Below are 18,549 nucleotides of genomic sequence, written 5' to 3'. Positions count from 1 at the left end.
TCTGTAATTCATTAATTCATAGGCATTTTTAATCTGTCATTTGAATTTATGAACCACTATCGATTTTTTCTAGTTTACAACTCACTAGCTTTTACTCACGGTTTCGCCTGCGTTAATTTCAGTCTAAGATAGCCCTTATTACTCTAGAGATAATGAAGGATACTAACGCCCGTATTTACAACACGATGCTTGCTTAAGTGAAGCAGGATATCGAACGCACAGCGTTGAATAGAGCTCTGTGATTGGTTCGTGTATCACCCTGTGCGTCCACGCGCACTATGAGACCTCATAGTAATGTTTGTAAATATGGGCGTAATGGTGAAAAAAATACTGAAATCAGTCCAATAGTTTTTGAGTTTATTCGTTTCAAACATACAAAAATATTTTCCTCTTTGAATATTCGTACAGTCAGCATCAAATAGTTCGTGACACCCAAAGTAGCCAATAAGTTCGCAACACGTCTTTGTTTCAATGAGGGCTATCGTTTTTATACCTAACAGTTGGCACCCCTGGCGATTGACAGGACCTTACTCTACAGTGGCGCCATCTTGATGAGTGCAAATGTGATAGTCCTCCTACCACTTTAGCGCTCACCAGGTGGTGCCACTGTCTTCGCTACTAGCAAGTGACAGGACCTTACTCTACAGTGGCGCTAACTGGTGAGCGCTAAAACGATAGCCCTCATTGGAATAAGGTTGTGTTGTCAACTTTTTGGCCACTTTGGGTGTCACTAACTAATTGACTCTGACTGTACAATCGGTGAACACTTTTGCAATTACACCACCGTTAAGTTTAAGCTCTTTTGAAGAGGATATGGATAAACTTTGAAAGTTTATTATATTTAACTCATAAGTCCATGGATTCGTTCGGATTTTGTGTGAAAGTGACCCAGTCAATAATTATTTGACGTATGACGTAAAAGCTCTGCATAATCTATGTTTACAGGCTGTATGGCGCATGCCTTTGCCTTTTCCTCGAAAAGGAAAAAAAACAATGTTTATTTTTGTCTCCTCTAAAAAAGGCAAAGACATCAAACCCATTCAGCCGATAACCAATTACCAACATGGGTAATTGACTTTTTTCCATGTCCACACTTTTTTACCTATTTAATTTAGAAGCTTTGTTTGAAGGAACTACGATTATTTCAAGACCTTGAGTTATTTCAGGTTGATAAGCCTAATGGTCTAATAATATTCTGTACTAGTTGTCCCGGCGAATTTCGAACCGCCAAGAAAAATGCCCTTTTGAAAATATTCTATAGCCTGTGTTTATTGGGGATAATTTAGATTCTAATAATGAAAGATTTTTTCAAATCGGTCGGTTTTAATTGGAGCTATTTTGTTACGTTTTTTTTTTAGTTTTAGGTACTTTACTTAAACTTATTTTATTAATGTGTAGCTAGCATGTGATCCTGTTAATAATATTTTACAAAAAGTACAAAAGTAGTTTTTTTTTTTTTTTTTTTCTTCTTTATGGCTCTCGCGGATTGCGTTTAGCCACGACAGGGTTCTTGAACTTCTTGAGTTTTGCGTTTGCGTATGGTTTTGCGTTTAGTTTTGCGGACATTGCGTTTGGACAGGGTGGGATTAAGTTAAAAGGTAGGGAAACGGAAAATTTACGGAAGGAAACGGAACAAAAGGATTATTTGATAGGATCATTGTTTATAGCGGATAAGGATAACAAAACAAAGTATTTACATATTAAAAAACAAAATATATACAATATTTACAACTTAATATTATTATGAGTAATATATGCAGCTAGAATATTATAGATATTAACATCATTAGAATATAAGAGGCAAGTGATTGAGGTAGGGAAAGGAACATGGATGGATAAAAGTGAGCTAATAAAAGAGGAACGGTCATAAAGGCAACAATTAAAAAATATGTGGTTCATATCTCCCACATCAGACCCACAGGAACACATATCACTGTCTACAACATGAATTCTGGCCAAGTGTGCTGGAGTGCACAAATGTCCAAGTCTCATTCTTGTCAAAGTAGTAGTAACTCTTTTTGGAAAATTCATTTTAGTAAACCATGGCTTAAAAGGAATAGATGGTTGAATAAGCTTATAATGCTTCCCCTTAGATTGACTAGTCACTTCCCAATTCTCCTCCCAGGCAGACCTGAGATAAGTTTTGGGAAGGGCTGCTGTTAAATCATGGCAATAATTAGTATAGGGATAAATATCTCCACATTCAATCGCTTCATTGGCTAGTTTATCGGCTTTATCGTTTCCTGTAATGTTACTATGACTAGGAATCCACGCAAAATGAATTGAATAACCGTTTAAATGGCATTTATATAATAATTGTCTGCATTCCATGATAACGGGATAGCTGGTATTACTCTTAAACGGAAATTTTAATAATGCCTGCAAAGCACTTTTGGAATCGGAAAAAATAACGGTTTGGTTTAGTTTCATGAGAAGTACATACTCTAAGGATTTAAATATTCCAAAACATTCCCCTGTAAAAACAGACGACTCAGGAGGAAGTTTAACTTGTTGTAAAATTCGGTATTGTTGATGGAATACGCCAACACCAACGTGACCCGTTGGTGAGTGTTTAGATGCATCGCAGTAAAGGTGATGCCAATCATGCCAGTTTTCATCTAATATCTGTCTAAATTTGACATTAGCATTGTGGTCATCTTTGTTTACGTCTAAATTAAGATGAACTATCGGAGTAAGAATTAGAGACTCAAAATTAACAGAAAAAAGCGGAAGGAAGCAAGATCTGTGTACTGGAGCTTGAATGGATACAAATTTGCGGTAACTTATAACTAGGCAAGATGGAGATTTGCGAGACCAATAAGGGGAAGTATCAACAAAACCAGATAATCTGTTAAGCTTACTGTATATTGGATGATTTAATTGTTGAAGGACGCGAAATAGATATTTGTCGCATAAATATTGGCGGCGCAATCTCAACGGTGGCTCAACACATTCCGCTTGAAGGGCATTGATCGGACTCGATTTCATAGCACCAGCCACAATCCGTAGTGCTTTATATTGGATTGCATCCAATTTATTTAAACCAACTAAATTACACGGTTCTAGGAAAAAACTACCATAGTCTAGTACACTTCTTAGGATTGCATTGTACAACAGTCTTAATGAGGCTGGATGGGCACCCCACCAGACTCCAGAAACGCATCTTAATATATTAAGTAACTTCTCGCATTTAGCAGCTATACCTATTATAGCAGTGTGAAACACCAGTAAGTTTTGCATCAAGTGTTATACCCAAAAATTTTGCTTCATTTTTAACTGGGACAGCGCTGCCTTCATAATAAACAGAAACAGGGGGGGGTAGTCTCATTCTAGTAAACAATATTATAGAACTTTTGGGAACTGAAATGGTTAGACCATTTTCATCTAACCAGTTTTTAAGTAAATGAAGACTATTAGTTAATGACATAGTTAGGTTGTGAACAGAACTGCCTGAAATATATAACAGTAAGTCATCCGCATACTGTAATATATTAACCTGATTATTGAGTGCCGTGTCTAAATCATAAGTGTACAAGTTAAACAATAAGGGACTTAAAACGGATCCTTGTGGCAATACTTTCCAAACATTCCTTTTGTAAAAGTAATCATTATGAAATACACTAATATATCGTTCTGAGAGAATATTAATAATAAAATTAACTAACATATATGGAATTTTAAGTCGATGAAGCTTATTAATAAGAATATTTATTAGGACATTGTCGTATGCTGCTTTAATATCTAGGAAAGCCGCTAGAAGTGACTCATTAGAAGAAAATGCTAGGCGAATGTCAGTAGTTAATATCCCAATACTGTCCATAGTCCCTCTACCCTTTCTGAAACCATATTGATTGTTACTTAATAACCCTGCGCTTTCTACAAACCATTCTAAGCGGTTCTTAACAAGGTGCTCAGCTAATTTAAAAATTACTAATGAAAGTGCAATCGGTCTATATGAATTAGGGTCAGAGCTTAATTTACCAGGTTTTAAAATCGGAATTATTTCTTGTGATTTCCATGTATTTGGGACATTACCGTTAAGCATTATAGAATTTATTAATGTTAAATAATAGGAAAGACTAGAATCACTAAGGTGCGAGAAAAAAGAGTAAGGAATTCCATCCTCTCCTGGGGATGAATCTTTGACATAGGACAAAATTCCTTTTAATTCACAAAGAGTAAAGGGCTCATTCAAAGATCCAGAATTACTTTGGAAAGAATTGTTCAGGGATGGGTTTGTAAATACGGTGCATAAAGGTACAGAAGGAGGAGCTAGCTTATCTAGAAATTGGTCTATTACAGTATCATCCATGTTATAAGGTTGAGGTTCTTTAAATATAGATCTGTATCTACGGATATTAGACCAAATTAGCGATGGGGAAACATCCGGAGAAATTGATGCACAGAAGGACTGCCAGCCCTCCCACTTTTTTTTCTTAAGCAGTTTTCGAGTGGCATTCATTACTTCCATCAGATAATCAAAATTCTCAACAGTAGATTCGGACCTATAATGCCTCTCTGCCTCTTTCCTATTTTTGACAGCTGTCAAACAATCTTGGTCCCACCAGGGAGGGAGTGGGATTGTATTTGGGTTATGATTTTTAGTGGCAAACATTTCATCAGCTGTTTTAATTAGCAATTGAGATATTGCTTCCGCGCACTCTGAATGATTATTACTAGAGACATTAGGTAATGAGGAGATGTGGCGTTGAACTTCCTGTTGGAATGCATACCAATTTGCATCAGCTAACCTATACTTCATACGAGGTGGGCGCCTTTCGGATGTTTTACCTACTTCATTAGGAAATGTAATTACAACAGGAAAGTGATCACTCCCGAATGACGAGCTTAATGTTGTCCAGGTTAAAGAAGAAGCTAAGTTAGGTGTGCAAATAGATAAATCTGGTATACTAATACCTTCGTTAGGTAAAGTCCGTCGCGTCGGCTCGCCGGTATTTAATAAACATAAATTTAAATGATCCAATATATCTAAAGTTCTAGAGCCATAGAAGTTTGATTTAGAGCTGCCCCAGGACTGGTGTTGGGCATTGAGGTCTCCCATAATTAAAACTGGTTTAGGAATATTAACTAATAAATTCTCCACTTCATCAAATATTGCTGAGGATGGATGAGGAATATAAAGGGAAACAAATGAAATATTACTTATACTAACTGCTATAATTGAGAAATCACTATTATGCTGGGGAATGGGTATGTGGGTGAAGGAAACAGATCTATTTACAAGGATAGCTACACCGCCGTAGCCATCACTTCTGTCTTCTCTTATACAAGAGAAGCCAGGTACTCTAAAATATACATGAGGTTGAAGCCATGTCTCTTGAAGAGACACAGCAAATGGTTTAAACTTGTTAATTATATAAAAAAGTTCACTTTTCTTACTACTAATGCTGCGGCAATTCCACTGCAACACTAGAGAACTTTGATCCATTTTGAGAATTACTTTCTTGTATACTATTGTTAGGTATGGCAACGTTGGACGGTAAAGAAACTAAATTAGACTTAGATAATGATGTTATTAATGCAATAATTAAATCTTTAATAGGTATGTTAAAAAGGGAATTAGGGTCATGGTTATTTAAGGCACATCCATTTTCAGGCTGAGGAGCATTATAATCTTTCACTAACTCACTATGGGCTACTCGATCATAGCCCTTTCCGTGTTTAGGTGGAGCTTTGGGTTTTAAGTATACTGTTTTATTATATGACCTGTTGCTATTGTTAGATAAGTTAGAGTTATATTCAATTGATGGAGATGGCGGAGGAGAAGACATTAGGACACTTGCATAAGACTTAGTAATGGGTGGATGTAACTTCAAGGCTTCACCATAAGACAGACAATTTTTAGCCATAGTTTCCTTAATTCCCTTTTGCCTATCAAATTCTGGACATTTCCTATCTGTAGCACAGTGAGGACCGGAGCAAAGGCAACAAACACTTTCTTCAACAGTACATCTATCTCCTGAGTGTCCCTGACCACATCTAAAGCACCTGGGAGTAGATCGGCACTGGCTTTTGAAATGACCATATCTACAACAATTGAAACATTGAATTGTTGGAAATATATACAAATTCACTGGTAATGAGTTATAGCAAAGAAACACACGCTTAGGTAAGACCTGGCCATCAAAGGTCAGGACAACAGTCTCAGTAGGGACAAATTCAGTTTTACCATTACTTGTTACTTTCCTTTTAAACCGTCTGACCTTTAAAATATCACCACAACCTATGGGCACTGAAATACTACTTTTAACCTCATCATCAGTCCAATCAGTTGGCACTCCTCTAACCACTCCCATACGGGTCACATTAGCTGCTGGAATAAATGCTTTGTATTTATATTGTTTTAACAATGCACTTGAAACAAAACTGTTTGCATCCTCAAAATTTGAAAATGAAATTACAATACGGTTTCTACCAATCTTTTTCAAACTGCCATTAACTATATTTTTAAACTTGTTCTTTTTCAAAAATTGGCCGAATGAAATCGGGTGAATGTTAGATGGACGCTCATTTGATGGGTCTTGATCTTTAAGCACATGAATTAAGTAAGGGGCTGCATCAGAAGCTTCGTAGCGAGATCTGCCTACAAAAGTCGATACACGAGGATTTGGGGCTGGGCTTTCAGTGGAGTTCAATGCAATGGGTTCCGACATGGGAGAGTTTGGAACTACAAAGTTATCAGGCGGATTAATAAAAATATTAGGCTGATTACTTTCACTGTCACATAAACAGCTATTATTTTCATTCGATGAATTTGACCTATGTTTCCTCTTTTTGTTGCAATGTTTACAATATTTACGGTTTATAGAACGTTTCCGAGAAGAGCTAGATTGACCAGCATCCGAACAATCAGTGTCTCTTTGGGATCCTTCGGTTTCAGAACATTGTGATATGGTAACAAAATTAGATACCTGGGGGACGCCGGTCCCGCCAGGATCATCGGACTCATCCATGAAACTTTAAAAAAGTGAAAAACTTACCAATGTACAGGAATTTTTACACTAATTATATTAAATATATACAGATAATTAATATACACACTATTTTACAACTGATCCTATACAATATACTATTTAAATAATTAAGTTTCAAAAAGAGCAAAAAAAGGACGACCGAACAAACCGACGTTTCCCGCGCTTTCACAAAAGTAGTTAATACTGCTGTAAATAGATAGGTACTCGTTTCTCCATTTTTATTTGATACTGGCAAGACTTAATGGCTTAGACATAGAGAAAAAAAAACTTTACTTTTTTATGACTAAAATGAGCAGCGAATAACGCAAGGAGGTTACGTACTTCCAAAAAGTTATAATGTTTTTTTTTTTCAAATGTGGACCAAGGAGTATTCGAGAGGTTAAAACTAATGGTTAACAATCGGGGTTGTAACGCGCAATAACCGTTTATTTAACTGGAACAGTTTGCTAGGAGTGAAGTCTTAAAGTTGTAACCCCATTTCTCGATGTTATAGCGGTGCATACAGGTTTTATGGCGTTTACGAGCGAAGCTTTCACTCTCTATAGTATCTGTCCAAATTATTCACCAACTAACAATCCAAAACTAACAAAAAGATCACGTATTAAAATATAGTTAGCGTCAAACTCAATCAATCAGAAATCAAACTCGATTCTAATTACAATGTACCAAAAGCTGAGAAAGAAAGCCTTCGCCTCTTAACCGTTTACTGTTAGAAAATGACGGCTAGCAGTTTACCGCGTAGCAATTCTGCCGATTTCACACTGTGGTATTAGATATTAGGTTTTTTTACAGCGGCTGTACGGTAAAGAACGGCCAGTTATGGCCGACTCGCGGCCCGGACTGCGCGTTCGAATATGACACCAAAAAGCGCGCGCGCCAAACGTCACGTTGACATTTCGGAATTTAAAAATTAAAAACGCGATGCAACCTATTTCGACGATTCATCTATTGTCTGTGCGGAACGCGGGAAAATGCAGTGACAGTTGTTTTTTTAAAATGTGACTTTAAAAGTGCAATGAAATAGAGTAGGAATTATCAGTCTGATGCCAGTGCAATAAATTATTGTTAATTATTTAATTAATTAATTAGTTTTAATGTAGTATTTAAATATTTACCTGAATGAAACGTGTGCAATATACCACAAAAGTGGACAGTCTGAATTTGTGCAATATTTAGTGTTTTTATTGTTATTTATATTTTGATTTTATTATTATTTTGACGTTACAATGATGGATATCCATGAATATCAGGTAAGATTAAAAATACTTCATTTCAAATATTTAGTTCAATTGATTAAATCTAACTGAATATTAACGAAAAAGTTACAATAAAAGTTAAAGTTCACGCAAAAACTACAGGACGGATTTTGATAAAACCTTACAATATTAAGCTTTGAAAATCAATAATACATAATTTATTATTATTAAAATAATTAAAATAAAAATAATACTTGAACTAGGTATAAGTAGGCATAAAAATAGCATAAATAATTTAAGTACACCAAGCTTTTGTAACATTACCTACGATTAATTCTGCGTTTAATTTTTAACTGACTTCAAAAAAGGAGGTTACTAGTATGGTACAATATTTATTATCATTATCGTAATACCAACTGACCTACCTTAATCTAAAAATATTTTAAAACAATCAATTATTAAGTCAGTTTAAATATATTTCACCGATGACACAGTATGTAAATCTTAATACCGGTTTTTGAATCGTAATTCTTGTTCTCAGTTCGATTTCTCTTATAAATTCTTAGTTTTGGTTGTTCACATTTTTACCACACCCATCTTTTCTATGATATTTTAAAAAGGTTTAACTGCAGTAGAATATTAAGTATACCCATAAGGTGGACCGACGACATCTTATAAGTAGGTAGCAGGAAGGCGCTGGATGCAGGCCGCTACAAACCGGGGGATATGGAAATCATTGGGGGAGGCCTATGTTCAGCAGTGGACGTCCTGTGGCTGAAATGATGATGATGACGTCATACTGACGTATCGCTAACCTAATTACTAATGATTTTTGAAGCTTTCTTAGGTTATACCCGCTTAAAGTCCCATTTAAAAAAGTTTTTGAGCGATTCACACCGCGGTTCGAATTAAAAAAATCACTCATGGTGATCCCCCTTTTTCCTGTGATGAGTATTTCGGCACGCATGCGGGCTGTCCGCATTTCATTATTTCATACATGATTGTCCTATTACGCAGGCTACACGCACGCGGAACGCGGATCGGCTGCAGGCACAATACAATCTTTGTTCTGCGTGCAACCAGCAGCGTGATTTCTTACACGCACGCGGACCATCCGGACGCGTGTCGAAATCCGCATCACAGAAAAAAGGCAGAGACCCGCAAAACTTGACCAAATGTCTGTGATAACTGCATCTTCATCATCATCATTTCAGCCGCAGTCCACTGCTGAACATAGGCCTCCCCCAATGATTTCCACATCGCCCGGTTGGTAGCGGCCTGCATCCAGCGCCTACCTGCTACCTTTATGAGGTCGTCGGTCTAGCTTGTGGGTGGAATCTTGTGCTTGTGGCATCTTATTTGCTTGTAATAAGTTCTCCTTTGCAACAAAATGTATAATTTGACTTCGAATAATGGCGGATTCATACACAATTGGCATAAGTAGCCAATTTAGTTTTTCCGCGTAAATTAAGATTAAACAAAGAGTTTTATAAAAAACTAATCATCTGGAAATTGACGGATGAGTCAAGGTTACATAAACATTAACATGTGTCATAAATTATGTCCTCAGGAAGATTGCTAGAAGACTTAAAAGAGTATGAAGCGACTTGAAAGAGTATGAAGCGACGATAGCCGAACGGTTAAGGTGTTGGACTGATCGACTCGTGATCCAAGGAACGCGGGTTCAGAACCCACCCATACCATAAGCATTTAGCTTAACATTATGGGTTAACAGGATTATTAGTAATAGCTGTGCGGGGTTAAAACGTAGCCTATGTGTTAATCAAGGGTGTCAGTAACTCCATACCAAAGATTAAAATCGCTCCAGCCGTTTAGACGTGAAGAAGTAACAAACATACAACTACAAATTTTCGCTTTTATAACTAGTTATTTGTATTTACAAATCTCTAATATTCTTTGAAAAAAAAAAAGACCTAAAGATTCCCAGTGGGGGCAAAAGATTTTTCTCAGTTTGGACTATAGGGCTTTTTCTAAGTCCGCCTGGCTAGCTACCGCCATCTTAACCTAAGTCTGTCGCCATATCAACAATGTTAACAGCGCGCAGCGTTGTGTTTCGGCAGTTGGAAGTATGATAGCCAGTTCCTCTGTGGTTGAGGATTCCGGGTGAAACTCGCTTCCACCTTCGGCTTGATCATCACCTTCCAATAAGAGATGAAGGCTTAGAGGTATGAGTAAGAAAAAGTGGTTCATAAAAAAATACGTAGATTTCAAATAGTTTTTATGTTGCCATTTATACTATCACTAGCTTTCCGCCCGCGGCTTCGCCCGCGTGGAATTTTGTCTGTCACAGAAAAACTTTATCGCGCGCGTCCCTGTTTCAAAAACCGGGATAAAAACTATCCTATGTTCTTTCCCGGGACTCAAACTATCTCTATGCCAAATTTCATCAAAATCGGTTGCGAGGTTTAAGCGGGAAAGCGTAACAGACAGACAGACAGACAGACAGACAGACAGACAGACAGACAGACAGACAGAGTTACTTTCGCATTTATAATATTAGTTGGGATAGCAGTATAAAATTTTGATATACGATCATACATTAAAATTTACTTATTTGTTTATTATAAATAAGTATACGAAAGTCAGTTTTTTCTTTTTCACACCTAAAAGCTGAATTTATGATTCAGACCTGTGAAAAGATCGAAGAATAAATTTTCTAGCAAAAATTACTTGTAATAGGATCTTGAAAATAAAAAAGTAAGTAAAAAATTTTATAATGATCATAAAGCACGAATCTAGAAAGGTTTTAACCATAAAATTTAATAACTTTTTAGTCTACACACTAATATTATAAAGAGGGAAAGCTTGTGAATTTTTTTGTAGGAAGTATCTTTGGAACTACTGCGATTCACTGAACAGATTTTAAAATTCTTTCACCAGCAGTAAGTCGAATCTTAACTTCGAACTCCTCCTATGTTCTTCTGATTAATTTCGTTGCGGGTCCAATGACAGCTTCAGATTCCCACTTGACCTTCACTGGTTGGGTTATTGGTGGTCAAGCTGTAGATCCTGGCTACACAGGAGTTGCAGTACATTATTCCTGAGTAATTGGCTGATTCTCTAAGTGACAGGCTGGAATTCATGCAGACAGAGCCGCAGGCAAAATCTTGTAATAACTTAATGTTTTCATAAAAAAACAACTCATTTTTATAAGTAGTTGCCTTAGGGCAAATATTTATTAACAGGTATGTCTAGATATTTCATAAACAAGATTTTTAGCATGTAAAAGATATAAAACATGATAAAGTATTGTCAAAGTATATTTTTTTCCAGAGCTGTGTTTTTGTAAATACAAAATTGGTACTTACACATTGTCATGAATGGAAAATTGTTGGTTACACAGGGAACTGAACCTGCGACCTTGAGTAGCCGTTCATCAAAACACGGACGTCTCACAATAAGATAATTAGGGTGGAACTTGTGTGTATATAATTTTCTATGTAATTGGTACGTATTTTTCAAATGCGGAAATTTTTAACGGTGACAGATTTTTGAATTGCGATAATTGTAAGGCTAAATTGGCTTTGGAAAGAAAATTATGGTCTATTCTACGCCTATTTCTATCATAGATGGCATCTCTTCCCATGGATGTCTTAAGAGATGACAAAAGGAAAGGAAAGATTAAAGATTTTTATGAGCTAATGATAAAAAAATGAAAAACTTTGTAACTTAAAGGTGAACTTAATAGGTCATTAAATTCCTGTTAGCTATCTAATTCAAACCAAAACTTAACTCAAATAATTTACAATTCGTATCACAATTTATTAATAATCATAAAAATAATTTAATAAACGGTACAACCCACGACAATGATGCTGATAAATGTTTAAAACAATGTATTATTAAAGAAATCCAATGAAACAAATACATAACTTCATTGAAGCATCTCAAAAACTTAGCTAAAAAACAACTAGTTTCAATCAAATATTAAAAGTAAGCCTTCCATTCCCAACAATACTCATTTATAAACCATCAGTAAACTACTTCTATTCAATCGCCCACTAATTTACAGACCCGTCGTTTACATGTGACAAACCACTGATTATTACAGACGTACAAAGAGCACATCGTACTGTAGATTTTGATCGCAAAATCACCCTTAATACCACCGCATAAGATCGTGTTATGCCTACTACACTAATCGCTTCGACGAAGTTAACTAAGTTCGAAGCGCATATCCACACACTCGTGCAACCTCGCGACGAACTCAGTCTCTTAGGTTGAGTTGCACCATCTAACTTTAATCGTAACTATAACGATAACCGGTGTTTTTTGTATGAAGTTTGAAAGATTTTTGACGTTTGTTAAAGTGAAAGTAAGATCCAATCCAGCCTTAGAGTAGGCGCACACCGTTGATTTTTCGTCGGCCGATAGTTTAGTCGGGCAGTTGATCGGTATGGGCATGTATGGGAGTGCGCACACTACGCCGATTCTTCATACAATTTAAAATCGGGCACAACTATCGGCCAACTAAAAATCAACGGTGTGCGCCTACTCTTAGAGTCCGAGCATTAAAGCAACATGGATGATAATTGCCAGCTGCCATTGCAATGTCCACTCTTAGGTTCAAATTCTAAGAACGATGTTTTGACTCGGAACTGAAGTTAGCCGAGTAGTGTAGTCAGACTTCGGAACGCTTTGATTCGGGCGCAAAAACCGACAACGTTCGATGTTGGACGAAACCAGGCGAGGTTGCTCGAACCAAAGTGAAGTGCGTGTCGAATCTACTCCGATTAACTTCGCAAGCAGTGTAGCTGAGGTATTTAATATTAGTCCGTCTGTACATGTGACAATCCTCTGATTACGAACCACGTGGGCGCAATTAGATACATTATGGAATCGCGTGTAGCTAATGACACTGCTGAGTTCTGTCTCAGAGAACCACCTATGCAATTTTCTGACACCTTGAGAGGCTGGCAAGGTCGGGGGATATGAGTTGTGACGCCAGCGTGTAGGATTTGTAGTGATTTTGCGGAGTTTTCGAGATTTGGGGGGCACTTCAGGGTACTATTTTGGGGCCGCATTTGTTAATAGTGGCAAAAATTGTGTGTAGCAATTTTGTATTAAGTTTTTTTGTATTAAAGTGACAATAGCCCATCGGTGAAGATATTGGACTGGCTGACTCGTGATCCGAAGAACGCGGGTTCTAACTATTGTGCTCTATTAACAGAAGCATGGTTTTGGCTTACCAAGAGGGGTTAACAAGACTGTTAATAGTAATTTGTGCAATACAAATTATGCACTAATATTCATTTCTCAAAAATAATCTTTAACAATAAAGTATCACTCATCATGATTATGTTGTCTCTTTAATAAATTAGTAATTAAGAAATCAACATAAAAAACCAAATTACAATTAAATTGACATAAGGCTCTTCGATCGACCCGGAACTTAACCGAAAAAGCTTCCAAAAACTTTCACACAAAATTCAAACGAAACCACGAACTTAAGCTAGTGAGTTAAAGGTAATAAACATCCAAAGTTAAACCGATATCATCTTCAAAAGAGTTTAAACTTAACGGTGGTGTAATTTCAAAAATTCACCGATCGTACAGTTAGCGTCAATTAGTTAACACCCAAAGTGGCCAAAAAGTTGACGAGTTTCACGAATTATTTGACGCTGATTGTACGGCTAATCAAGCTGAATCTAGCTTCTCATGTAGTTTTACAGCGTCTAATGGTTCCCGAATGGTGGTCCGCGGAACCCTGGGGTTCCGTGGAAAGGCCGCAAGGGTTCCGTAAAAAATATCCCACGTTTCGTGACCGACGTTGTTCGCTCGCACCGACTTGTTTACGCACAAGGGAGGGGCAGGGCGTGCGGGCGGAGTAGTACGGGGGTTCCGCTAGGAAAAGTATAATCAATTAGGGTTCCTTCGCAAAAAAAAAATGGGAAACCCTGCCCTAAGTAGCCTATAAGTTCGCAACACGTCTTTGTTTCAATTGGACGCTAGGTCCGTGGGAACCAAGTGCTCATCGTCTGTACAGGGAATTAGCCAAGCGGCTGATTGACTGTACAGGTGATGGAAGAGCTGGCGCATTTCTTGGCCAACGAATCAGTTTGGCCATTCAGCGCGGAAATGCAGCCAGCATTCTGGGCACCATGTCGCATTGTTTGGACAGCGATTTGGGTCATATTTTTTATTTGTAAATATTTAGTCTATGTAGGTTCATTATTTATTGTATTATGTAATTATATTTGTCAATCGCTATAAAATACATTGGAATAAGGTTGTGTTATCTTAGCCACTTTGGGTGTCACGAAATATTTGACGCTGACTGTAGTATTTAAGTAAGTAAGTATTAATTTGGCACAAAAATGTATATTCTGTTGACTGTACAGAGTTGAGTACTTTATGTCATAACCAACGGTTCTTTTAAGCACCATCATTCTTACTGAACGTCTACGTTTAAACTTTCTACAGTGGTATTGTTGGACTGAATTTTCGGGGGTTCTGTATGTAATTTGTTAGCGAATTTGTAGCTTTTTTATTCTCGGCGAACTTCGTACCTCTATGTTCATCAGAAATAATATAGGATTCTAACTAATAGTGAAAGAATTTTTCAAATCGGTCCAGTAGTACGCACAGCGTTAAATAGAGCTCTGTGATTGGTTCGTGTGTCACCCTGTGAGTCCACGCGCACTGTGAGACCTCATAGTAATGTTTGTGAACACGGGTGTAATCTTAAGACACGAAACCACTGACCCAATTTTGACAGAAGAAGGACACTTATACCGTAAAAACTCAATTTTCCGTTAATCCGTCCGCCATCTTAACTTATGACTTGCACGTAAGAGACACTTGAATAACTTGCGCTTTACCAATTTGAATTTTTTGAATGAAGATGTTTCCATTTTTAAATTGTACTGCAAACAAATGACAGTTACAACGCCCATAGACAACGGTTTTTAAACTTGACGGTCTACCCTCCCATGTGTTATATTTTTGTGTCTAGTTCTGTTATGTAACGAAAATTCGACATTATTTTCTTTTTTAAATTACTACGAGTAATAATCCCGTTAACCCCTCCTGGTAAGTTATACGCTTGTGTTACGAGTGGGTTCACCACAATAGGCAAGCAACGGCGGGAATCGAACCCGCGTTTCTCGGATCACGAGTTGGCCTATCCGACACCTTCATCGTTTGGCTATATTAGTCGCGGGGGTAAACCCCGTAAAAATCCCCACCACTCACAATCGTCGAATGTCGATGTTGCTTCATTTCTCATTTTCGACATCCATCAACAAAACTAATAAGTTATAATATCAAATTGACAAGACTGCAACTACTATCAACGTTCAACTATTAATAATTTAAAACTGTTAACAAATACACTAAAGATCGAATATAATTAATAACTTCTGTTCGTTTATGCGTCGTCCAATGCCATTAGCGGTTAAATTAAAAAATAATTAAGCACCATAGACACCTGTCAAAGTTGTCAATCGAATTGGCGGGAAGAATGCTTTCTAATTTACGATACAGCAAACATTTTTAAGAAAGATTTAAGTAATTTGTGATTTGTGATATACTCGTTCCTCTATCAATCAAGGTATCATAAAGTTTATTGACATAATGCTATGTTTTTTATTAAATATTGCTTTCTAATCCTCAATATAAAGAGGTATCTTGTTAATAAAATATAATAAAACCAGCTTTTGGCCGCGACTGCTGCAGGTGCTAAATTTATTTTATATCGATAGGCAAGGTGCTATTCATGCGGGTGCTATTTTCAGGGTGCTCTGGAATACGTCCGTAAAAGTACGTCCAAATTTTACCGCAAAAAAGGCTTTTAAGGTAAATAAACTGATTTTGATAGTAGCAGCGAAATATTACAGCTCTCTGTCGATTGCGTGCGATCGTAAAATCTTAAAACTGTGTTCCATGTCAACAGAGGTGTTTGCTTTTTAATATTTGCAGAGAAAACTTCCGAGCCTGCGCGAGAGCAACTGTAGGCTGTTGATTTGTAGGGGCCGATTCTCTTCACTACATTACTACATATTATAAAACAAAGTCGCTTTCCTGTCTGTCTGTCCCTATGTATGCTTAGACCTTTAAAACTACGCAACGGATTTCGATTCGGTTTTTTTAATAAGTAGATAGAGTAATTCAATACGAAGGTTTATGTGTATAAAACATGCATATTATACAAGAGAAAAGCCGAGAAATTCCATTGCAACCGTGCAAAGCCAGGGCGGGCCGCTAGTGTCTTATAATTTCCTTCAGGTTCTAGTATCGACCCCCGGCCATAGACAATAAATTCTTGCTAACCCAACATCTCGCCCACAAACAACAACGCCTTTGCTTTAAGCACGTTCCAAAAAGACCATAGACTAGCCATAAAGTCGTCCATAGACAAACATACGCAGAACAGTTGCCGTAGCGGACTGCAGTGAAACTTGTTGATACAACACTCTTATAGGCTTAACTCAGTCAATGCCTGAGGTATGGAAGCGGCACGGGAGGGGTGACATAAACATTGTCATTATCATAAAAAATCTCTTAAAACTCATTTATTTCTGCAAATAGGCTTTAAAAAGCACTTTTACACGTCCCAGTATTAACCCTACCACTGCTTCAGGACAATAAATGGGCCAGTGCTGAGAAGAAGCAGCGCAAGAAACTCAGTCACTATTGTCAGCCTCTTTTTCAAAGGTTTACAGGCTTTAAAATACACATAGTTATAAATATTTATGCGAGCTGCGAGCAGTTACGCATCCCAAACATTTTTATCTTTTAAATAATCATCGACTTTCTATTAGCCCTTTTTCATTAAGGTACTTTTAATATGTGCTTTGAATTTATTAATGGGCTACAGCTAGGGACTGGAATTTGCTGCCTGCTGCTGTCTTTCCTGAACACTATAATCCGGGCCTTTTCAAGGCGAGAGTGAATAGGCACTTACAGGGCCGAATGTACCATCCTAGACTGCATCTCACTTAAAACCAGGTGCAATTGTGGTCAAATACCTGCCTTGTCTTGCATAAAACAAGTCTTAGATTTAACGCCGTTTGCCAATTCGATAAAATATTAAAAAACAAACCATCAGCATCACAACTCGCACAGACCTCCCACGGAATCACAAAAAACTAATAAAATCCGTGTCTATGCCTATTTGACCAATGGCACGCGACGAGAGCGTTCGAAATTTGAAATTTTAAAGCAACATGGCCGTGGCTTTCTGTCAACAGAAGCCCGTTTGTGTTTGACAAACGTTGCTTGAATGTGGAATGTTTACGCATTCGTATTGTTTACACAAACCGGTAAATAGGCTCGCAAAATAACCGATTATTTTTACGATAGAAATTAGGGTTATGTTTAGAGATACGATTGAAGGACATTTATAAGCAAAGCTTGTAGTATTGGTACTAGATAAGTTACGGTATAATCATACTCGTACTTACTCGTAGATACTTTTTATTATTTTATATAACTAAGAAAAACTAAAGTTTGCTTGGGGAATCAAACCCAGCATTAGTAGCTGACCAACTACTGTGTTTATGCTATAACAAAAACTGTGTTACTATGTCTCAAACAATTGCTCTAAAGCAAAAATGACATTCTGTGCAATGAAATGATGAAGTAAATGATATAACTTCAATCGCACCCTATTTTTGCGGCTCCAATGACAGTTACCTCTTGCCGTTTTCTGACTTGTCGGTGCGGCAGCGGCACGACATCGGCATACGCGGTTCCGAAAGCTTACTCCTAAACGCTCCATTGAAATATAGACGCTCGGTAAGCTTCATAGAGTATATTTTAGTAAGCTTTCGGTACCGCGTTTGCCGATGTCGTGTCGCAGCCGCTCCGACAAGCCAAATACGGGCTTAATTAGAGAGGGCTGCGCTTCTTTGACCACATGGCCTGATGATATTAACAGTTCTTTCCGTTCTTCCAGTCGCTGATGCGGTCTATGTCGGTGGAGCAGCGCTGGCAGGACCTGGCCTCGCTGCTGACCATCCCGCCGCCACCGGAGCAGTACCACCAGTACCACCACCACCAGCCCCATCCCCATCCCCACCCCCACCCCCACCCGCATAACATCAGGTGAGCTAATATAGCATCTATAGTCTTTAATGTAGAGTTCAAACTCATGTAACGCCGCTGTCCATTAGTGTCCATCCCGCCGCCACCCGCATAACATCAGATGAGCACGCTACTATAGCCCTTGTAAACTTTAGTGTAGAGACCAGAATCCTGTAATGTTGGTCGGTCACTCACACTCTCATATCGTCAGGTGAGCGAATGAGATCTTTATACAGCTTTGTTTAGCGACCAGACTCCTGTAATGCTGCTGGCTATGCAGTGCCACCAGCCTAACCCTTACTTGCATCACC

At 37.7% G+C, this 18,549-nt stretch overlaps 1 protein-coding gene across 1 annotated transcript in view; it reads left to right on the top strand.

Moving 5' to 3' along the window:
* The window catches only part of LOC135085311 (segmentation protein cap'n'collar-like), a 121,394-nt gene that overhangs the window by 74,913 nt on the left and 27,932 nt on the right, over nucleotides 1-18,549 (top strand). Inside the window, exon 9 of the mRNA XM_063980100.1 lies at nucleotides 18,111-18,259. Within this exon, the coding sequence (XP_063836170.1) occupies nucleotides 18,111-18,259 (149 nt within the window). The remainder of the gene's footprint in view (nucleotides 1-18,110; nucleotides 18,260-18,549) is intronic.

This window comes from Ostrinia nubilalis, chromosome 28 (assembly GCF_963855985.1).
Source record: "Ostrinia nubilalis chromosome 28, ilOstNubi1.1, whole genome shotgun sequence".
NCBI classification, from domain to species: Eukaryota; Metazoa; Arthropoda; class Insecta; order Lepidoptera; family Crambidae; genus Ostrinia; species Ostrinia nubilalis.
The sequence above is the reverse complement of the archived record's forward strand: the minus strand, read 5'-3'. Positions and strand labels throughout refer to the sequence as shown.